The sequence below is a fragment of the Equus asinus genome, chromosome 1, assembly GCF_041296235.1.
Source record: "Equus asinus isolate D_3611 breed Donkey chromosome 1, EquAss-T2T_v2, whole genome shotgun sequence".
NCBI lineage: Eukaryota > Metazoa > Chordata > Mammalia > Perissodactyla > Equidae > Equus > Equus asinus.
In genome coordinates this window covers 161,034,110-161,057,053 of record NC_091790.1, presented here as the reverse complement: position 1 = coordinate 161,057,053, position 22,944 = coordinate 161,034,110, and the positions used below count along the sequence as shown (strand labels likewise).

Here is a 22,944-nt window from a genome sequence, read left to right as displayed (position 1 = left end):
CTCACTGGGTGACCAAGGCTCCCCTTGAGCTCCAGGTTGAGCTCCAGCACTGCAGATTTGGTGAGAATATGAGCGCTCTGGGTTCTGCATCCTCCCTTGTGGCTGGAGCCCGGGGCTCCCCGACTCTCGCCCACTCTGTTCTGGGCAATGGCCTCCACTCCAACTTGGGGACAGAACCGTGACGCAGCAGAAAGGCCCCTGGGTTTGGAATCCAGCATCCTGCATTCACATCCCAAGTGTCATTTATGAATGGTGGGGACTGGGACATCCACTGCCATCTCTGGGCCTCGGTCTATGAGTCTGTTAAACGGGAGGAATGGTCTAAAATAATAGCTGCCACCACTAGGCACAGACCTCATACCAGGCCCCGCACACACATTATTTCCTAAAGCCTGAGAGAACACCAGGGCTCAGAGAAGGGCTGACTTGCCCAGGGTGCTTGGCTGGTGGGCCATGGAGCTGCAGGGGACCCAGTAGCCAGTCTCAGAGGCCCGTGCTCTCCCCAGCTCAGATTACCACTGTGGCTCCACCCTCGGAATAGGGCTCCCTAAAAGGTACAAAGTGAAAAGCCCGTTTGCCAAAAGAAATCCCTCAAACCAAAAGAAACAGGTTTCTGGGGCTGTACAGTGCTGGGGACCAGAACAACTCAGGGCGTTGTACCAGCAACGGTCCTGTCACATGTGAAGTTGGCACCAGGAGGCAAACCTCTCCCCACCGCATCTCAAAACCCTCCTACCGTCTAGAAAGCCCACCATTAGGACGCTGTTCCTTTTACCGACCCAAAGTGAATCCCTCGGGAGACTAAGCGTTATTGCTGAACGGAGCCATCGGACAAGTAAACAGGAAAGAAGCTCCTATCTACGGACACGCACAGAGGATGGGAATGACAGCTTGCCAGCCTCCCAGGAAGGTGAGACTTACTATATTTTATAGACGTGAAAGATGTTCAGAGAGGTGACGCCAGGGGGGCCATGTGAGGCCAGAGACTGGCTCCCTCTGCCACTGCACATGGCCTTGGGGACACACCGCCCACCAGTCCTGTGCCCGAGGCCTGGCCTGCAGCCTTCATCCCCACCCCAGAGAGCACCGAGATGCAGCCCAGAGGGAAGAAGGGCTCAGCAACCACGATGTTTGTTTTTCCTTTTAGTGGAAGAGAAGAGAAACCTGGTCTCAATTTTATGCTTTAAATCTAAGATCTGCCATAAGTTTGCAAACCTAAAACACACACCCTGGCCACTGTGTCCTTTACAAATGAGTTTAGAAACTCCGGTCCCAGGACCTCTGCAGGAAAAATGCTTTCTTGTGGTTTTTAATAACCATGGCCAGATGGGGACGGTTTGTGGTTCACGCAGAGAAGACGGGCTGGGATTGGCACAGCAGGGCCCAGCTGAGAACCAAGGCGGCCAGGGGTCGCCTTGGAGGCTGGCCCACCAGAGACAGCCCAGCAGGCCTGGGAATGAGCGGGCTGGGGCACGAACGGCCGAAGGCAGAGCTTCACTGGCAGGAGCTCAGGCAGAAGAATTAATGGAAACGCTGTCTGAGGCATAGACAGGCATCTTCTGGAAAGAAGAAAATAACCTCAAAGGAGCCCTGCGAGGGCTGATAAGCATCGCTGGCCCCGAGCCTGCCCGCAGCTTTCAGAAGGAGTCTGATCTTCGTAATCTCACATTCTCGTGTTCGCCCAGCGGGTTTGAGCGCCTGCGTCAGCTGAGGGCAGGGGGACGGTCAGAGGGGACAATGGGAGGAAATGGTAATTGCATCCTTAGGTGCAAACACGGTTGGAAATTCAGCAGCGGGCTCCGAGTTAAAAAGGAGAAACATCTGTATTTCACATCAGGGCATTCAGGAGATGCCAAGGCGCGGCTTATGGCTTACGAGATTTACAACTTTGGCAAATCTAGATGCGCAGACCTGGTCTAGGGGGATTCCCCGGAGAGCGGGGTGTCAGGAGGCCTTGAGCAAAGGAACAGGCTGTGCTCTGCCTGCAGGGAAGACAATTCACGCGGCAGGGCCCCCACCAGGCCTGGGTTCTAGCCCCAGCTTGCTACGTGGCCACAAAGCTCTCCTCTCTGAGCCTCAGTCTCCCCTTTTGCAACATAAGGGGCTTGTGCAAAGACGAGTGATGCTATGGGCTGAATTGTGCCCTCCAGAAGTCCTATGTTGAGGCCCTAACCCCCGTACCTCAGAATGTGAGTACAGTCGGAGACAGGGCTTTTAACTCGGTGATTAAGTTTAATGAGGCCGTTAGGCTGGGCCCTCATCCAATCTGACTAGTGTCCTTATAAGAAGAGGAGATCAGGACACACAGAGGCACACGGGGGATGCGTGCACACAGAGGAAGGACCCTGTGAGGACACAGTGAGAAGGCGTCTGTGTGCAAACCGAGGAGAGAAGCCTCAGAAGAGACCAACCCTGCCAGCACCTTGATCTTGGGCTTCCACACTCCAGAACTGTGAGACAATTAATTTCTGTTGCTTAAGCCCCCTGGCTTAAGACCCAGGCTGTGGTACTTTGTCACAGCAGCCCTAGCAGACGAATACAAGCCAGCTCCAACATCTTTTTAGACTCAGAGCCCTTTCTTCAAATGAAACCTTACATGCAGAAGCCCAACATATGAAATATAAAGGCAGAGCTGCTCCGGCTGAAGATGGTGCAGGTCCTGGGCCCATCCTTTCCCCTCCACCAGGCCCTGCGGCCCCTCTGGGGAACCCCTGGGTCTCCAAGGTCATGCAGTGTCCTGGGAGCAGGGGCTGAATCTGTGGAGGGGTTGCCTGAGCTCTGAGGTTCCTAGACTTTTCCGGGCTTCTGAGCTATAAGCTGTAATGGGCCCTTCCCTGGGACTGATAACCACTCCTGTCCAAAAGGTAGGTTGTCCCTTCCATGGTCCTCCTGGAGGCTAGACACAAGTAGGCCCCAGGAAAATGCTGGACAGCCTGAGGAACCAGGCACCAGGCTGGGTGACGGGAGGCAGGAGGAGCCAGGGCCTGAGGAAGCATGCCCTCCTGAGGCTGTCCTGCACCGAGACCCCTTCAGGGAGCAGGAGCTTGCCTGGATTCTGGGTTCTAAGAAGCACAGAGTGGAGGGAGCCTGAATGCATTTGCTCAGGGCATGGAAACTTACCAGGAGGGGCTTGGCCTTGGCTGCCCTGCCACCACCCTCTTCAGCATTCTGGGAGCAAAGGGCCAGAACCTGGACCAACAGACTAGGGTGACAGCCCAGCCTCAGGGATGTCCAGTTCACTCACTGACAGAGGAGAGGGGCCTGAGAGACTGGAACTGCTCCTCCCAGCTCTGACCCCATCAGGAGGTCCTAGGGACACTGCAGTGACTAAGAAACAGGAGAAAGAGGATGCCAGGGCTGGCAGAGCCCTCAGGGCTCAGCATTTCCCAGACTGGAAAAAGGATGGCCGGAGAAAGAACACAACTGGCCCAGGATAGTGACAGATGCCAGCCCAAATGCAGTGCCCAAAGCCTAGCGCTCCACTGCCTCTCTCCAGTCTGCCCTTCGTCACACGTCCCTGAGGGGCAGAGGCTCTGCCGCTGAGCAGCTGACAAGCATGAGCCTCAAACCTGCAGCTTCAGACACTTGCAAGTACATTGTCCTCTCTAAAGCCTTGTGAGGCCAGGACGGCAAGAACCGCCATCTCCATTTCACTGATGGGGAAACTGAGGCCCAGAAAGGAGAAGGACTTGCAGTCTGTGGTCACACAGAGAGTCAGTGGGCCAGGACTGTGTCCCCATCACCAACATCACAGTGTCTACTATGGCCAGCTCCAGGCAGGCCCCAGAGCCCTGAAGCCCCACTCCTGGTCCCCACCCTCCCTGGCTGGGTGCAGCTTGTCCCTTTACCCTAAAACCATTCCCACAGGCATCGGAACATCTGAATGAAAGAACCTGAACAACTCACTTGAACAATGAATCTGGGCATTTTCTCCAGAAGTTTCTGAATAAGAAAGAAAATATGTCCAAGTGGCCCAGCGACATGGTTCCAATCTATGGTCACAGCCATTCACCTAAAATCAATGTCCACAAGGCAGGGCAGTGGCCAGCTTGGCCTCAGACTAGCTAAGTGACCTCCGCCAAGTCCCTGCCTCTCTTTCAGCCTGATTGGTCATTTATAAAACCAGAGGACTGGAACAAGGGGCCTCCGGGAACCTTCTGGGATGTGAACAAGTGTACCTGGTCCACGACGCTGATATTTAAAACATCACCCCTAAAACAGGTAGTAATTAACATGGGAGGACCCGACCAGCCACCTCCCCTCCACCTGACCTCTGGGGTACCAGGCCCCCGGGCCACCACCACATCCCGCGGGGCCAGCTCCTGCCCGTCTCTCCCAGTCGGCCCCTCCCCAGGGACTGCACCACCCACCACCTGCAGTGGCCTCCAGAGACCACAACCTTTCGTTTGGTGGGAATTCTATTGACTTTTGAGGGCGATATCAGTAGAGCAAAGGGCAAGCTGTGCAACAACTAAGAGAACCTGGGCTGGGAAGTCAGGGAGCCCTGGATTCAAATCCACTGTTGTTCCCCTCCGAGCCTCAGTTTCCCCACTTGCAATACGGTATGCTAATGCCTCCTTCTGGTACGGATGGCTGTGAGAACTGAATGAGAGGAGCTATATAAAGCATTTGGCATTCAATAAACATCGCTTCCTTTTTCCTACGATAGCAACAATAACAACAACATCAATAAACAATGAGATCATGATTCCTGCAACCCCAAACATTCGTTTCACAGCCAACAACCCAGAATAAACGGAGGCCTCCAAGCGGTTGAAACGCAGCCATGAATATATGAAAAGAATTTGGAGAGAGCGGATATTGACTTTTTTCCCAGGAAGGCCAAGAAGGAGTGGACAATGAGTTAGAACACCTGGGTGTCAGGCCCCCTCTGACACCTGCACTGTGTGACCTTCATCAAACTGCTTGCCACCTCTGAGTCTCAGGTATATCATCCTCTGATGGTGACAACAATTATCACCACAAAGGGTTGTTGCAATAAGGGCCGAGGCCATAAAAAGGCCTTGCAAACTGCAAACAGGCCCACAGGTTGGAGGGAACAGCTATGATTTCCAGGGGCCTGGAGAGGAAGGAGCTAGATGGGGGCCCATGAGGCGGGGCAAGGTGTGTGGAGGAGAGAGAGGGACCTGCCTGGAGGAAGGAAGAGAAGCTAGAGATGTCCAAGCCCTTTCCGAGCTGCCTTCCCCCTCACCACCCACCAGTCCTCTCCCCACGTGCCAGCACCTTCCTCCCCAACCAGACCTCGTGTGATTACTCCCTGCAAACCCCACCACTGGCCTGTGCCTACTCTGTCCTTGCCGCCTGCCAAAACCCTTCCCACGTACCCCTCCGAGCCCTGCCGAATCTCGCCTCCTCCATCCGACATGCCGCATCTCTCCTGGACGTCCTTTCCTAAGAGCACCACCAACTGCTCTTCGTGCATCTGCCGGGCCCCTCCTTGCAGTAAGGACGTTAGGGCCAGGGACATGTTGTGTCCGTCTGGCCCCCTGGTACCCAGAACTGAGCTCTAACCCTGCAGGTACATGGCAAATGGGCTCTAAATTATGTGAGCCTGCCCACACTCATCCCAGTGTGGAGGCTGCAAGGAAGGCCTGGTGGGGCGGCTTCCAGAAGCTGGATCCCAGGAGGGGTGCAGAGGCAGGCGGAAGGAAGCTTCCCACCCAAGCAGCGGGGGCTGGCCTGGAGCAGAAGATTCCTCCACGAGGTTAACTGCCTCTCCCTCCTCCCAAGGCCTGTCCTCTTTATCTGGGCGCCCAAGGCCTTCGTGGAACAAGGAGGTGCAGCACTTGGGTGAATGGGTCCGGGTGCTAGGTGCATAGAGGCTCAGGAGGCCCTTCCAGCACTGCCATTAACCCGGGTGTGGCCTGGGCTTGGTTGCTCTTCTCTGCTGTGGGAGGTGGCCCCCCAAACTCGTCCTCAGGCTCAGTGTCCATGGGCAGACCCACTGCCCTCAGCCACGCCCCACTGGTGCTCCCTGGCCATGACCTGCCACCTCAGCAGCCTGGCACCAGGCTTGCTTTGGCCCAGACCATGCCAGCTGAAATTAAACGGAGAGGGAGGCAGGGGGACAAGCAGCTGGTTTGCTATGGACCTCCCCGGGGGTCTTGTCTTCCACTTCTCCCTCTAAGTTGGAAGATACAGCCAAACAGCACCTGTCACTCCTCGCCCAGCCCAAGGAGGGCAAGCAGGAACAGGGTCTTAGACTGGGAGCCAGCAGACTTGGGTGATGGTGTCAGCTATGCCACCAACCTGCCCTTAACTTCTCGGAGCCTCGGTCCCTACCTCTGTAAAATGGGATAATGGCCCCAGGCTCTGAACCTGCCCCTTGGGTTGCCATAAGCCCCAAAGTGCAGGGTGTCAGTGAGGGAGCCTGCCTCCCCGCTCCAGCACCTGCCTTCCACAGGGTGAGGGGGCCTCACGGGACCCCAGAGAGAGCCAGTCAGAGATCTACCGGACAGGCCCCTGGTCACTGCACAGGAGCTGGGGGACACGGGAGCTGGGGGCTCCCAGAAAAGAAGGCAGGGAGGGGAATGAGGTCAGTTGAAGAAGGAGGGTCTGGATGGAGCGTCTGCTGTTTCCAGTGACAAAGGTAGCCACAGGCCCTTTGGGTCTGCCTCCACCCGCACCCTGGTCCCTTCAGACGTATTTGCTGAGAGAGCTCAGCAGCATGGCCTCCAGCCTACTCTGAATGGAGGCTGAAGTTGGCTGGAGTTGCTTGAGGAAGTTCCTCTCGTCCTGTTTCCCAGCTAAAGTCGAAAGATCTTGGCATGTCGGGCGGGAAGGCCCTGCGCCCTCCTGTCTGGTCTCTCGTGTTCCACAGGGAGGACCCAGGTGAGAGAGGCTGCGGGCTTTGTTCAGGCTGCAAAGCAGCTGCTGTCCGTGTGGACTCGGGGCGCCCAGTCTGGGTGGTTCTGTGTGCGTCTCGTTATCCTGGGCTGCAAGAGGTGACGTGGGTGCAACAGGAGGGTGGAGGAGAGCACTGACGCGTATCCCATCTGTCCCCCCACCCCCATCAGGGCAGCACAGCTGGGACCTGGGACTCTCAACAAGAACAGCCCCCCACTCAAATCCATACGCTGCAAACCACAGGCCCAGCCAGCTTCCCTGAGGTGGCCTCTGGTCAGGGAGCTCTGCCAGAACAAGAAGCTTTGTCAGTGCATTTCTTCATCTCTGAGAGGAGCCTGTGGGGCCTCTGTCAAGGCCCAGATCTGACCCACCCTAAACTCACAGCTGCTCTCCTGTTCCTTGATGCATCCCAAACTTCCAGTTCCTGATTATAGGCACCCCCCTTTCCCAGCCTGTGTGGTAGACCTTGTGGGTCCTCACTGCCTTCTGAGTGTTCACATGCCCCATGATGGGGGCAGCCCAGGCCTGGCCACCGTGAGGCATCAGGAGCAGGCTGAGGAGTGCTGGAGCAAGGGCTCCCTCTCCACCGGGATCTCCATGCAGGAGGGCCCTCCTGAGAACACGGCTAAGACAAGGAAAGAAGAGTGAAGACACAGAAGGAGGGACAACAAGTCCCAAAGACACTGTCGGGGTTCCTGGAGCTAGCCACTCCGAAAGCCCTGGGATGAGTTGATTAATAGTGTTGTTTTCTACTCACACTGGCTAAGAACGGACTGTCTGTCGCTTGCCTTTGCATTACTAACATTCATGGTTGGCTTTCATTTCAGGGCTATTTCCACAAAGAAATAAACTAGTGCTTGTTGTTTTTACTCTCTTGGAGAGAGACACAGAGAGTGACAGGGCCAGCACGGTGTGGGTGCTGCCCCTCGCCCTCAGTGCCTGGCTAGTGCTATTCAGAAACTACTTCAGCAAATGGCAAACCACCACCGACAGTGGACTTTCAAGATTGCCTTTGGGCAGCCAAAGTTGCGCTGTAATGAATGCCAAGGGTCCCCTGCATGCAAAGGTTTGCTTCACAAGCTGTCGCCCCCCACCGCCCAGGCCTGAGCTCCCAGGTGGGCATTACCCAAGCCCTCCCCTGTGCAGGCCCCGGCTCAGCGCCAGCTCCCTGGGGGCTGGAGCACCCCTGCACAGCGCGGCACAGGCCTGGCTCGGAGCTGGCCCTCACCCCAGGTGCTGAGCATCTCTGGGGTTTGAGAGCATGCTGGGGAAGGTTCTAGGTTGTGTGACTGGGAAAGCAGTGGAGCTGGGAGAGCGTGAAAGCTTGTATGAGATTTACTGTAAGCAACTCGAAATCTTAGGAAAGAAAATAGGTAGATGGCTGGAAATCAAGTGGAGAAGAATAAAACCTTCTCAAAGCTTTGCAGTCGGCCCAGGGTAAACCAAACTCAACGGCTAGCTTCGCTCCTGTTCTTTCGGCCTCTGAGGGTGAAGTGGCCAGGCTGTGCTCTGCTGCGTTTGCATCTGCCAGTGGTTCCCTCCCCCTGGCTGCATTGGGCTTGGGAACAGCCGATGGACAGGAGGCATTGACTTTGGTGCAAGGGTTGCCCATGAGCCTCAGGCATGAGTCTGAGAGCCCTGGCTAGGGGGGACGGACAGCCATGCCCTCAGCCACACACACACGCATACACACACACACACAATCAAGTCGCCCTTTGCACAATCTTGGACACAGCCAACAATACCCACATCATCTCAGCCAGCCCCGCAGCCTCGCTGACTCTCACCCATGCACACACCATCACGAATGTACCCAGACACACACTGTTTGTAAAGGACCGGGGAGGTTTCCCAGCCCCCCACTCCGCTTCTCCCTGGCTGAACAGCCTAAGATTTGAGAGCCTCTGCTCTCTCTCTGGGCTACCAGGACACGTTTCCAACTGCCCAAAGCAGTGACAGATCACCCCAAAACGGCAATGGGATGGCACGCTGAATCTGAACCCAGAGCAGGAAACCCCGGGCATCATCCGCTCCTGCGGATTCTCAGCTGTGTTTGCAGAGCCAGGCCTTCTCCAAGGAGGGGTCTCCAGGACAGGGCGGGGAGATGCGGAGGGGGAGCTGGGCTCTCTGCTTCCCAATCCCGCTGCTCTACTCCCAGCGGTCCTGCTGCATCTGCTTTATATAGTGAGCTTCTGGATACGGTTTATTTGGAAAAAATCAGATTTCGTTTCACTACAAAAAGAGTTTAAAAGCACTGGTCTGACCCCCTCCTGTTAGAGATAAACAGCTGAAGGCACAGGTTGGGTCCGCCACACAGCTTGCTGGCAGCAGAGATGGGGACCCAGGTGTCCTGAAGCTACATTGTAGCCACCAGGTGGGAGGCTGTCGTGTGACCTGTCACCCACTGGGCTGCCCTGGACAAGCCTCTCAGCTCAGGCTGACAAATGGTGCCTGTGTTGGTGACATTGGCCCCCAGATGCCCAAATGTCCATAAAGAAAGGCCTTTGAGAGTTGCCTACCCCAGAGAGAGGCCGGGATGAGGCGCGTTTTCACAGTCCCAGGACCATTATCACTGCCAAGCGAATCACAACAAACCCTCAGCCTGGCCTGGCATCCCACCCGAGGATGGGGATTGGAGGCTCCAGGAGCCGAGGGAAGCAACACTGGAGCGCAGCATGACTGGCAGGGAGAGGGAGCAGACCGTCCTGCAGCTCCCCTTCCGAAGGCAAGGCGAGAAAACGGCTCCTTCAAGGAGTCCCCAGAAACGCCAGGAATGCTAACACGTTCTCCTAAATAATTTCAGCGTGACTCTCACAGGGTCCAGGCAGCATCTCAACAGGCTGTTCCTGTCCTTGCTGTCAGGTCTGTCCTTCCTCCTCACAGGTGCCACCCCTTATAGGAAGCCCCGCCAGACCACGTAGACAACAGGTCAACTCCACTGCAATGCTCAGGTCCCGGCAGCCCCATGCGAGCATGGAGGGTCAGGCAGCCAGCCTGGGCCTGCCCGGGTCAGAAGAGTGTGTGGGTCCGGAGAGGCCCCCAGAGGCGGCACAGGCTGCCCCAGGCCTGCACCATTCCTCACCTGAAGTCCTCAGTCTAACTAGAAGTTTCCTTGAAGCTCAAAGACTAAGAGTGAGTTGGCGTCTTCGCAAGCACACCTCTGGGCGGCTCACTCCCAGGACAGGGATTGGCCCTGCCGCTGTCCTTTCTCCTGTCTCCTCCGAGCAAGGGCACGCAGTGCCCCCAGGCTGCTCAAGACATGCCTGCCAAGGGGAAGCGCTGCCACAAGTGGACACATCTCCAACTGCAGGACGCCCCTGTGGCCCTGTCTCCACCACAGGGCACCAAGCCAAGACTGAGGGCATGACAAGACAGGACGGGACACAAGAGGTGTGTGAGCACAGCTGGATGAGATTGGACCAGCAGCGGCCATCATCCAAGGCTGGCTGCCCAGCGGGAGTCGCGCTGAGCACACGACATGTATTTCTTCATTTGATCTACGAGGCAGGGATTCCCATCCCCACTTCACAGAGCAAGAAACTCAGGACCAAAGGAGGATGGAGACAGGAAACTGAGTTGGTTTTACTGCCAAGTTCGGGTCGTTAAACCGCAAACCCCAAGAGCCCTCCCTGGGGCCAGGATGCCTGGGCAGAGCTGTGTGACCTGGGGCGGGCCACTCCCCTCTCACAGTCTCCCTTCCTCATCTGAGAGCCAGGGATGGGGACAGTCATCACAGCAGTGCCACCTAACAGGGCAGCTGTGGCGATGAAAGGAGCTTCACATGTACAACATTACAACAGAGGATCTGGCACAGGGGAAGCTTATGAGGCGCCCGCTGCTCTTGTTCTTACTGCCATGGGAATGTCCTCTGTGCAGTCTTCCTAAAGAAGGAAAGGGGGGCCATAGGAGCAAGACAAACCCCACTGGTGCCCTTCTGGTTCCAAGGCTAAAGCGGGTCTCCCCTGGTCCTCCTGGAAGGCGGGCCAGGGCTGGCCAAGGTGCCTTGGGGGGCAGGTTTTGACACCATTGCCTCCAGGGCCTGGGAAGGTCCTCAGGGGCCCCGAGGGGCATGGAGACTGTCTACACACTCTCTCTCCCCAGCCCTGGGAACAAGGGGAAGGAGGTGAGTCCACCAAATCGTGTGTGTCTGTGTGTCTGTGTCTATATGTGTGTGTCTGTGTGTGTGTCTGTGTATGTCTGTGTGTTTCTCTATAAGTGTGTGTCTGTGTGTGTCTATATGTGTGTGTCTCTGTGTGTGTCTGTGTATGTCTGTGTGTTTCTCTATAAGTGTGTGTCTCTGTGTGTGTCTGTGTATGTCTGTAAGTCTGTATGTGTGTCTGTCTGTGTTTATGTCTCTGTGTCTATGTGCATCTGTGCACCTGTGTGTGCGTCTCTGAGTATCTGTGTGTGTTTGTGTATGTGTGTGGTGGAGGGGAGAGGGGTGACAGGGCTGTGACTTCAGGCCCATTAGCACAAGGCTGTGCAGGTCCAGCAGGGCAGCCTTCCTCACACAGATGCCCCACAGGTGCCACGGCCTGGGCAGGAACTGACCCCCTCCAGGCTTGGCTGGATGGGGAGGGGAGGGGCCAGAAGCAGCCCCCGTCCTCCAGCTCTGGACAGCGTGAAGAGTGGCCTGGCTGTGGAGCCCTGCTGGCCCCTGCAGATGGGGTGGGCTGCCAGAGCCGCTCCCTACAGGCTCAGGCGTGTAAACGCGGTGCCCAGCTCCTGGGCTGGTGAGTGGGGTCTACGGCAGCTGCCGCTCCAAGCAGAGTCCTAGACCCCCAGAGCCAGAGGGCCCCCTGTACAAATGAGGAAACTGAGGCTGAGAGGATCACACAGCCAGACATCACCCAGCCTGGCCATTCTGAGAACTCAGCATCTCCTCAGGCATCTCACCCACCCACCCGGAGATCCCCACCCAACCCCGTGAGCCCAGGGATTAGCAGATGCAGGCCTGGGGAGAAGGTGGTGCAGCTTATGGTCTCCATGCACGTGAGCCAGGCCAGGAATGAAACATATCATTATGGCAGGATTAGAAGAAAAACACTGTTAGAAAACGCCGTGCGCACACACGCATTTAATAAGGTCAGCAGCAGTGAGCTGCAGGCAGGCCAGCAGCATGAGGCCACGGAACCCCTGCCCTCCTCCTCTCACCCAGGCCAGAGGCCACGGGAGACATGGACAGGGCCAGGCCCAGGCCTAGCTGTGGGGAGCAAGAGTTCCCGTCTCCCAGGGCCTGCCCAGCCTGGGTGTACCACCTCCCGACTTCCCAGGGCCACCAGCTTAGACTGGTTCCCAACCTCCAATGTGGAAATTCATTCCCCAGGTCCCCACGCCCTCTGGGGTCTGCTCTCTGCCTGCAATGGATGGGCAATGGATCTACTTTACCAAACTATTAATGTGCTATTAATATGCTACCCTCTCTGGAGACATAATGCCCAGGTGACACATACAGTAAGAGGCAGGAAACCTCCAAGGGAACAAGCGAGCGAGTGTGATGGAGGAACTCCAGCCCTCAGGAAGCCCAGGGGCGAGGGGTGTTGGGGGAGGGCACGTCCTCCCCGCTCCCCTTGCCTCCAAGGCCCCAGGCCTCCCCGCCACTCATCTCCTCTGGGCTGGCCCTACACCCGAACTTTGCAGCCTGTGTGACTGCTTTGGCCTACAGTGAATCCCCCTTCCCTGAGTTCATGGGGGCCCTCAGTCATTCCCCAGGCCTCAGCCTCAGCTGTGCATCCCCACACATGCCCCGGGGAGCCCACAGTGTACTCAACGATGCACACACTGCAGTCCCACGGGGGCGCTGCGGCACCCAGGATGGGGAAGAAGAGTTCTCTGTGGGTGGGTGTCTCTCAGATCACCCCCCGCCACCCATGCCCCAGCACACGTGGGGAGACCAAGGAGAAGGTAGGGTGTAGGCAGAATGTAACGTGTCTCCCCCACCAGCCAACCGAGCATCCCCTACTCCGCTGCTTCATTCATCCTTTCAACCACGCTCACTACGCACCCACCAGGCGCCAAGCCCTGTCCGGGGCTCTGGGGAGGCGGCAGCGAAGCAGACAGACAGGCCGAGCCCCAGGAGTCGAGGGAGGAAGATACTCACAGCTCCGTGGACCTGGACAAGATGGCCGACACGGTGAGCAGGACGCATCCGTGGGGGCCCGCTTCAAACTGGGAAGAGGAGAAGGGAATGAGCCCCCATCAGGTCTGCTCCCCGCTCCTCTCCCCTCCTCGCAGGCCACACCCTAGGGAGCAGCCTGACCCTGAGCCAGCTGCCTCCAGCCGGGTCCCAGAGGATGGCAGGTGGCCCCAATGGCAGACCCCACGCAGGTCTCACCAACCAGATGCTCTAAAGGATGGGGAGCACACCAGCCTGAGTGACCCTGGGAGCAGATGCAGTGCCCACCAAGGGGCACGCACGCGACTGCTGAGTCCTGGAAGCTCACAGCAGCAGGCAGGGCAGGTGCCTTTCAAGTGCAAGTGTCTCGCGCACTTCATCCCACTAAAACTCTCACAGGCTCACAGGAGAAGCACTTATTGCTGCCCTCTGCCATGCAAAGGCCCTGGGGCTCAGAAGTTAAGCGACTGGCCGGAGGTCCCCCAGCTGGTAAGAGGCCCGGTGGGATTCCTGGGGCTCCTCCTGATTGCACATTCCTTCCTTTGAGGAACTATGCTGTGCTGAGAGCCCAGAGAGCAGGTTTGGAGCACAGTCGGGTGGGAGGGCATAGTGAGGTGAGCAAGGGCAGATCCTGTCTCTTTAAAATTTTTCATATTTTATCCATCATGGATTTTTTTGGGTGGATACTTTTTAAATATTGCATTAAACTATTATTTATGCTGATTACTGAGGTTTTCCAGACGCCCCTTGAATTTTGCGCCCAAGGCGAGCACCTCACTCATCTCCCCCTGGTCCAGACCCCAGTGTGGAGCCCAGAGCCTGGAGCTTGGCTGCCTGGGTTTAAGTCCTGGCTCTACCACTCCCACAGGACATTTCTTAACTCCTCTGTCCCCAGTCTTCTCATCTGTCAAACAAGAACAATAATAATAGGACCCACCTACCCTCCTCAGGTTGTTGTGAAGATTAAGTGAGAGCATCCTTGTACAGCCCTTAGAACAGGGCCCAGCACCCGTGTTAGCTGTCAGTATGATGCTGGCTCCTCACCGCCTACCTGTTCAGCGAGCCCAGCAAGCCACAGCCTAGTGGGATGGACTATGTCACTTTCACTCCCTGGAGAAATGCCATCCCCCAGCTGCAAATCAGTGTGAAGACCTTACTCATCCCTTTTTGGAGATGATACCACTTCTTGTGAACTGCTGTTAAGGATGCTGCCTATTAAAATAGCCCATGTTGAAAAAATATTTGCAAGTCATATATCTGACAAAGGCTTAATTAATATCCATAATATATAAAGAACTCTCGCAACTCAACAACAAAACATCAAACAACCCAATCAAAAAATGGGCAGGAGACATGAACAGACATTTCTCCAAAGAAGATATACGGATGACCAATAGGCACATGAAAAGATGCTCATCGTCGCTGATCATCAGGGAAATGCAAATCAAAACTACACTAAGATATCACCTTACACCCATTAGAATGACAAAAATATCTAAAACTAATAGTAACAAATGTTGGAGAGGTTGCGGAGAAAAAGGAACCCTCATACACTGCTGGTGGGAATGCAAACTGGTGCAGCCACTATGGAAAACAGTATGGAGATTCCTCAAAAAATTAAAAATAGAACTACCATACGATCCAGCCATCCCACTACTGGGTATTTATCCAAAGAGCTTGAAGTCAGCAATCCCAAAAGTCCTATGCACCCCAATGTTCATTGCAACATTATTTACAATAGCCAAGACGTGGAAGCAACCTAAGTGCCCAGCAACAGATGAATGGATAAAGAAGATGTGGTATATATATACAATGGAATACTACTCAGCTGTAAAACAGAACAAAATCATTCCATTTGCAATAACATGGATGGACCTTGAGGGAATTATGTTAAGTGAAATAAGCCAGTTAGAGAAGGATAATCTGTGTGTGACTCCACTCATATGAGGAATTTAAAATTATGGACTAAGAACAGTTTAGTGGATACCAGGGGAAAGGTGGGGTGGGGGGTGGGCACAAAGGGTGAAGTGGTGCACCTACAACATGACTGACACACATTAATGTACAACTGAAATTTCACAAGATTGTAACCTATCATTAACTCAATTAAAAAAAAATAGCCCATGTTCCTTATGTGTGATCAGTTTCTTTTTGTGCATAAAACCAGGAAAAAAAGCTCACTTTCCTAGAACAATGAGAATAATATAACTTATCATGTTTCCATGTTTGCTGTGGCTGCCGGGAAGCTCAGAGACCAAACACAGTATTCAACTGTGGTAACTATTTCAGCTCAAGCTTCTGATAAAATTATCTTTTCTTTTCCTCAAAATTATTTTCATCCAGTAATTCAATTAGTCAGTCACTCAAAAAAAAATTACTGAGTGAAATTTCTGTGCCAAGAGGATGCTCCTTGCTAAGGCTATACTTGTGAACAAGGTGGACACAGATCCGCCCTCACGGGGAGTAACTCAGTGAAGAAAGAACAATAAGCACCTTGAAAAGGGTGAGGAAGCTCTGCTCTGATGGGAAACACACAAGAAGGGCCTTCAACAGACTTGGGGTATGGGGAGGAAGGGGTATCATGAAAGGCTTTCTGGAGGAAGTGGTGTCTAAATAGAAACCCAAGGGACATGGAGGAATCAGAAGAGAAAGGAACACTATTGCAGATAAGACAAAAGGCATGTGCAAAGGCCCAGAGGCAAGCGAGGGCAAGTTTACTATGGTTGAACACAGAAGAGCCCTGAGGTATGTCATTTTTCGTAAGCAACTTCAAATCTTTTTTTGGAAGTAGAAATGGAATGAATGAATCAACCACAAGCTTCCATCAACCTTAGCTTAATTCTGTGATCTCAGGCTAGGCACTTCACTTCTGTGGTCCTCAGTTTCCCCATTTGTAAAACAAGGTTAATGAATACCTACTTTGCATATTTCATGGGCTCCATGTCTGTAGAAGTGTTCTGATAACTGCAAAGAGTAATGCTGATGTCCCTGCACAGGGGGACATTGGCCCAGGAGGACCTGAGCCACCAGCACCCTTGTCACAGCTCCACTACACACCTGCATGTCACCCTAGGGAGTGGCAAAGCTCTCTTAGTCTCAGCTTCCCCTTCTGGACTTTCATCTCACCTTGGGGAAGTCACGGACTTGCATGTCGCCTTAGGGAAGTCACAAATCTCTCTTAGTCTCACTTTCCCCTTCTGGAATGCCTACCTGCTTCTGCCATGGACTTGCGCCCTGTCGTGGGGCAGCCAGGCAGTTTTGAGGTCTGCCTCCCCTCTGCCGTGCCTGCAATGCCTACCCACTTGCAGGACTGCAATGAAATAAGGGACACGAGCTCTTACATGAGTAAGCTCTAACTCTCTCTGTCAATGTGGAGAATTCTTGTTACTGCTTGGACCAGCATTTCCAGTCCTTGGAGCACCTTCAAGGGGGTCTCACTGCGGGCCCTGGATATGCCCCTCCACGTGGTCTGGTTAGGTGAGACTGCAGACGAGAGGGAAGGAGCCCTGGCCCTTGCAGGAACACAACTGAATGGCACCAATATTCCATTTTGTTTTAAAAAACATTTATTAAAATTATTTCATCAGATTCAAGCTGCCAAGACATGGGAGGCCACAGGGCAAGGCGCCTGCATTGAAAGGCGAGCTCAAGCAGACAACCGGGCAGGAAACCATCGTTAGGGTCTGGAAAAATGTCTGGTGCCGCTTGGGAAGAAGGGGCCATTCTCCTGTGCGGCTGGGGCCCTGGAGAGACCTCAGTCCACGAAGGACCTCCAATTGGAGGCAGGGGCAGGGGCACCCCAGCTCGCGGGGCAGGGGGCCCTCCAGACACCTCGCCCAGAGGGTGAGCGGTAATGAAAACACCGCGAGGAGTCTATTTATTCTGGGCAGAGAAGTTCGGTGTTCATTTCCAGGCCTGGCACGAGGAGCCCCACTTAGGCCCAGGCCATGAAAAATGGATTTGGTAAGAGTAGTGCTGAGGCAGCTCAATGCCTTCCAGCAAAAACATAAATTAAACTGCAGGGGGAAAACATGGCCTTCCAGAAGGAGGCGGGCCGGATATTGACTGCTTGTACCCAGGGACTAAAGTCGGGGAGGCGGGGACCTGCTCTGAGCCCAGAGGCAGGACAGAAGGAAAGCGGCTGCTTCCCCTGGTGGAGGCTCCACCCTTGACCTCTTTCACGGTCTCTATCTTGCTTGGGCTCCACCAAAACCCTGGGGGTACAGGCCCGGAGGATGGAGTCCCCATCTGACAGACAGGATACACAAGGCCTTTGTGCAGAGGGGCCACCTTGGGGCCATGAGTGGGCAGTGATGCAGCCTCAGAATCTGGGGCCTCTGAGAATCACCCCGGGCCCCTCCTTTGCCCCCTAGAAACCTCCCAGGGCACTTCCCTCTCCCGGCCTCAGTGGCTCCACGCTCTGCTTCCCCTGATGTGGGAACACAGGTGCCCCCCAGTCCCCACCTCCTGGTCAGATGGCACTCATGGACGCTATCAGGCTTTGCTCGTCTCTCAGATGCGCTGCTGTATTCTCACAGCTCTCTGGGTGGATTTAATTGTAGGGTCCTCTCTGTGTATTTAGAAAGGCTGGTACTTAGTTTGGAAAACCTTCTTTCCCATGTGTTTAAGTTTCTTTTTAAGAACCACAGTTAGACTGTAAAGGGTTAGAAGTACTTAGATAACTGCTCCATCCTCCATTTTCCAGATGAGGCAACTGAGGCCCAGTGACCTACCTGAGGCCACAGGTGACCAAGAAATAGGCCAGAGGAGGTCCCCGGGCCCCTGCTCAGCAGCCCGCTCCCCAGGATACCTTGGCCTGGCCCCTCTCTGACACCAGAGCCCTCCCACACACCTCCTAGACAGGCCAGCAGAGCAGCCAGAGCAGAAGGCAGCATCCTACGTTGGGCATCCAGGCCAGGCGCTGGGCCTCTCCTTGGGCTGAGTCCACCCTGAGGCCCCAGGTCTGGGGGATCAGCACCCCAGTGACCACACACCTGCCTCCCGGGGTCTCAGGGTAGGCCCTGTCTTCCAACACGACGGCATGCGTGCTGTCAGGGACGGGGCCCCCCCGCAGTCCTCGGGGAATTGTCGCGGGGGAGGGTCGTCTGACAGCAGGAGTGTCAGGCCTGGTCCCACATCTGGCAAGTTCTCTCACCCTCCAGGCTCACCACCAAATCCTCTAACGCCCTCCTGAGGCCTCAAAGTCCCCACGGCCCAGAAGGCCGAAGGGAAGGCCAAGAGGAGGCACGAGAGCGTGCATGCCGGCACATGGAGAGAGACGGGCTCGGCCCTCTGCTTGCCTACACCCCTGACACACAGACGAACTGTCAGCCCTGTAGCCGGGGACTCCAGAGGCCATCAGTCTCATGGCCTCGGCTCACGCTGCACCCTCTCTCTCTAATGCTTCCCTCTCATTCCCAGTCTACAAGCAACCCATCTCATGGTTGCCCGAAATAATGATGACGATGGTGGCCACGGTTTCCACCACAACAGTGAGCAATCACTGAGAACATGGAGCAGGGCACGTGGCGCCAGGCCCTCGGCACAGCACTTCTGAGGTGGGCCTTTATTATCACTCGCATTTCACAGGTGAGGAAACTGAGGCACAAAGGGATTAAGTAAGTTGCCCAAGGTCACAGAGCTCCTCAGGGGTGTAACGTAGAAGCAAACCAAGGCCCATGGCTCCAGAGACCGTGTTCTTTACCCCGGAAGCATTCAACTCCCTCCTCTGCAAAGCCAGCGAGGCTGCAGCCCTACCCTGAGTTCCCTCGGCCCTTTGATGGGGCTGTTCCCAGGCCCCAGCGCATTCCGCCCCATCTCACAGCCAGGAGGGGATGCACAGCTCCCCTCCAGCAGACACGGTGCTCCAGAGGCCCCACCTGGCCTGCCCTGCCTCCTGGGACACCAAACGAGGTCTCCATCATTGGTGCTCAGACCTCCAACCCAGCCCAGGAATTGAGATTCTAGTCCCCTCTCCAGTTGGTGCTGGACCCCCTCACTGACGAAGGGTTCTTTACTTCCAGAGGGGCTGCTTCCCCTGGGACAGAGAGAAAGCTCTCATACCACAGGCTGATGGCTGCATCCCTTCACTAGGACCCCGCTCGAGCCCAGCCCTGCTTTCCCAGCCCCCACTGTGGCAGCACCCTTTGCCTTGTAGTCATGGCCGGCCCTCAAGGATGCAATGGCAGAGACTGGATCCCTTGCTCCCCAAGCCCACTCTTCTCCAGCCTAAATCACCCCGCTGCCCTCGGCCACGGTACCCAGGGCCAGCACCAGCTCCTTCCCAGCCTCTCCACCCCTCACCCCACCAGAAGGGGATGTGGGGGGGACAACTCCCGTTCACCAGCATCTCTTCTACAAAGAAAGTAGAAGGCTTACCAATGCACATCCCGCAAAATAGACCACTGTTCATACCTGATGGATGCTCTGTTGAAGAAAAGTCACCAGCTCCTCATAGCAGGTCAAACTATGGAGTATGAGCTGGGAAGACACAAACACACAAGGTGAACGGCCCAAGCCCTGTGGACGGTGCCCTGTCCTGGCTCAGCTTCTGCGGCCCTGGTTTCAGCAGATACAAAATCCCACTTAGGAATGTCCCTGCAGAGTGGCGACCTCAGGACCCTGTTGGGGTCTCTGGGGTTAAGTCTGTCCTGTGGCAGCACTGGGCCTACCTTTAGAGGCCCCAGGATTGGAGTCATCATGGGACTAAAGCCAAGGAGCCAGCACCGTGCGTGAATTAGGCTATCTGAGAAGCCCCTGGAGTGGGGGGAGCAAGGGGTACAGGGCGGGTATCCCATCCAAACTGCCATCGCCAGGCCAGTTCCAAGCCCAGCAGGCAGCGTCCTGAGTTCAGCGGGAAGCAGTGGTTACGAGGCTACTTCACTTTCTCAGGTGGGTCAGGAAAAAACACATTTAGAGAAAACATCCAATGGAGTGAGACCCTTCATTAGGATCCCGGGGCCTCGCGTGCCCAAACCTAGGTCAAATGAAACAACCTAGGTAAAACAAAAATGAAGTGAAGAGGAGGCTAATTTATGGAAAATGTTGCTGTTTCTGTATTTTCGCACATCTCTCATTTATTCCCCCTTTCTTCATCTGTCTGAGGTTTAGCTTTGTGGCTGGTGCTCTATCCTATCAAAGCTCTTCTCTACCTTCTAACATCCTCTCCCCTCCAGACCACCCTCTCAAAACAATCCCAGAGAGGATGCTGAAGACATACAAAGAGGGACACAGAGAAGGCTGGGGTTGAGCCAAAAGGCTTTATGTATGGACCACAGGGGGAACTTCAGGCTCTGTACAACCTCGACGTGACAGGGCATCCATCAGCCTTTTGGCCATAAAGCCAGTTCTGGCAACAGCCCCTCCACCGCCCATCCCCGCCCCGCCCCAGGTGGAGGGCACTGCTGGTCTGGGATGCAGTTAGGGCTGGCCCATCCCAGCTGAGGAAGGATTTACTTATATGAAAGGAGACCGTTCCCCAACAAAGCCAAGGTTGCGTGATAATTTTCCAGAAAGCCGTACTGTTTCTAAGACTCCATCTGCTTTGTATTTCCCTGTTGGACTGAACTGCTGTGCTCCTGAAGCCCTAAAAAGGAAAGGGAGATGCATGAGGCCTCCGCAGGAAGAGAAGACATGCCCTCGAGCCAGGGCGAAACCACATGTGCGTTCAGGGAGGACAAATCAAAGGTGGCTCCCGAGGAAAGGAAGTGGCCAAGGGTTTCTTGCTTTTACCCACTTTGAACTCACCCTCTAGGCTGGGTCTACAGAACTCCACCAACAGGAGGGGAAAAAAGGAATGGAGGGCAGCAGACGGAGGGCCCAAGACAGTGAGACCCAAGTCCTGCAGTCGGGAGCCTGCCTCTTACCCACAGCCGACAGGCATTCCCAGACCGAGGAATGCTGACTCGCCCTTCGTTGTCTGGCATGTGAGGAACCCTGGCCTCCGTCCTCTCTGAGGCTCCCCACCCCGTCAGCATCTGTTCACACAGCACCCTCAGTGTGCAGCCCAGTGAGGCATGGACCACAAGTGGGGGTTGGGGTTGGGGCCCATGGTGCCATTAGCCCGCTGTGTAGCCTGGGAACAGCCACTGCCTCTCTCTGGGCTTCTGTTTCCTGGTCTGTAAAACAGGGAGAAACTGAAGTTTTGCCCCATGTGCTCTCAGGGCTGCCCTGCAGATCCTAATGGCTGGGGTCAGTAAGTTAACTGGAACACCGGTCCCAAGGACAAGCAGCCAATAGGAACAATAACAATCATCATGATAACGCCCAACATCCACATGATACTCAGTATGTGTCAGACATTGTCCTAGGTGCCTCACGCTTATCATCTATCATTTATTTATACGGATAAGTGATTTAAACTGATAGATAATATTATCATTTATTATGTACCATTTTATTTATAGACTCATTTAATTCTCATAATCACCCGATTAAGTAATCATCATCCCCATTTTCCAGATGAGTAAGCAGATGAGGCGCAGAGAGGTTGAGTCAATTGTCCAAGGTCACACGCCCAATAAGCAGTGGTGTTGAAGTCAGCCTCTAGACTCCATTCTCTTAAGTACTGTGCTCTACTGACCACTGTGCCCACCAGAGTGTGGCCCTTGGCCCCAAAAGCACCCCCTTTACTAAAGCTTAGCCACATGGCTGGGATGAAGTGATGCTTCCATTCTGAAGGGTCAGGCTGAAGAGCGGGCAAACCATCCGTGTGGACTACAAGGATGGCATCCTCCATCTGGGGTAGGACAGAGGCAGCAGGGAAAAGCACCCTCCACCACCGGCCGCTCACCTCTCTGGGTCTCCTCCTCACTGGAACGGGGATCCATGTGACAGAGCAAACGGGAACATGCTCTGGGGACTGGGGAGAGCAGTATAGATCGGCGGGGTGACCAAGTCAACTGAGAGGCTGTTTCGGAGGCCTCCGGATCAGAGAAATACTGAGGAGAGCAGGCTTCCCGGGCCAGAGGTTTTCTGGGGCAGGTGACGTCCCTGAGTTCCCCAAGGAGGAGGCAGGGCAAATCTAACCCCATCCCGAGATGAGCGCGGAGCTGTGTGGAGGACCTGAGCCCTCTCCCAGTGCGGGGCTGCCCACCACAGCAGGCTGACTCTCTGGGCTCGTCCCAGCACAGGGCCCAGGGCAGGGGTCTGAGAGGACACACAGATGTGGTCCCTAACCCCGATGTCCCAGGACAGGAAAGCACACAGCCAGCTTGCCTGCAGCTCTGCCAGCCCGCAGTTGAGCGGCAGCACACAGCCCTCAGAAGCACTTACAGTGTGACCACGGCTCTCTCGTGGCCCCCAGCCCGCCACACAATGTCCGCAATGGCCAGGGCGAGGCAGTGGGTCCTGTGGGTGTTTGAAGGCTGCAGCTGCCTGGGGAGAAAAAAGGGAATGTGTTTACGTCTATGGGGACACCAGCCAGGGAGGCCGCAGCCCTGCAGCAGACAGCTGTCCCTTCCTCTGCCACCCAGAGGGGCCCCTGTGGCCTGGGACTCCAGCAACGTGTGGGAGGAGCGGTCTCCTCACAGGAGAACCCAAGGAAGAGCCTGGAGGGAGGGTTTGGGTGGGGCTGGAGGAGGAGCAGGCCAGGAAACCCCACAGGGAGCAAAGGGGACTCCGGAGGCTTGGCCGGGCCTGAGGTGTGCGTCAGACAGGGCCCGGCGTTCTGACAGAGCCCAGGGGGCCAAGCCGACGTGCTTCAGAACTGCTGCCATCCCGAAGAGAGAAAGTCATCCCAGGCAGAGGCACCCCACTGCCCTGCCCCGGGCTCGGCCAGTCCCACGTCTGGGCCCCCAGAGACAATGGCTCCTGCAAGCAGGTGCCCTTCACTCCCACCAGCCGGTAGAAAATGAGACCACAGGTGGGAGGGGAAAGCAGCCTGGTTACCTAGATACAGGGCGTGGGGGTGCGGGAGAGGAAGGATTCAGGATGACCTCCGGGTGGGCTCATGGTGGTACAGC

At 55.4% G+C, this 22,944-nt stretch overlaps 1 protein-coding gene across 4 annotated transcripts in view; it reads right to left on the bottom strand.

The window, feature by feature from the left end:
• Positions 1-22,944, bottom strand: part of MINDY4 (MINDY lysine 48 deubiquitinase 4) — a 129,832-nt gene that overhangs the window by 34,669 nt on the left and 72,219 nt on the right. For all 4 annotated transcript variants that reach the window (XR_011503769.1, XM_014841063.3, XM_070511462.1 and 1 more), the window contains 4 exons: positions 22,256-22,357; positions 20,504-20,567; positions 19,397-19,462; positions 12,968-13,035 (listed from right to left, as the gene is read on the bottom strand). Coding sequence is in view for 3 of the 4 variants with exons in the window: in XM_014841063.3 (XP_014696549.1) it covers positions 12,968-13,035; positions 19,397-19,462; positions 20,504-20,567; positions 22,256-22,357 (300 nt within the window). In the remaining variant the exon portion in view is untranslated. The remainder of the gene's footprint in view (positions 1-12,967; positions 13,036-19,396; positions 19,463-20,503; positions 20,568-22,255; positions 22,358-22,944) is intronic.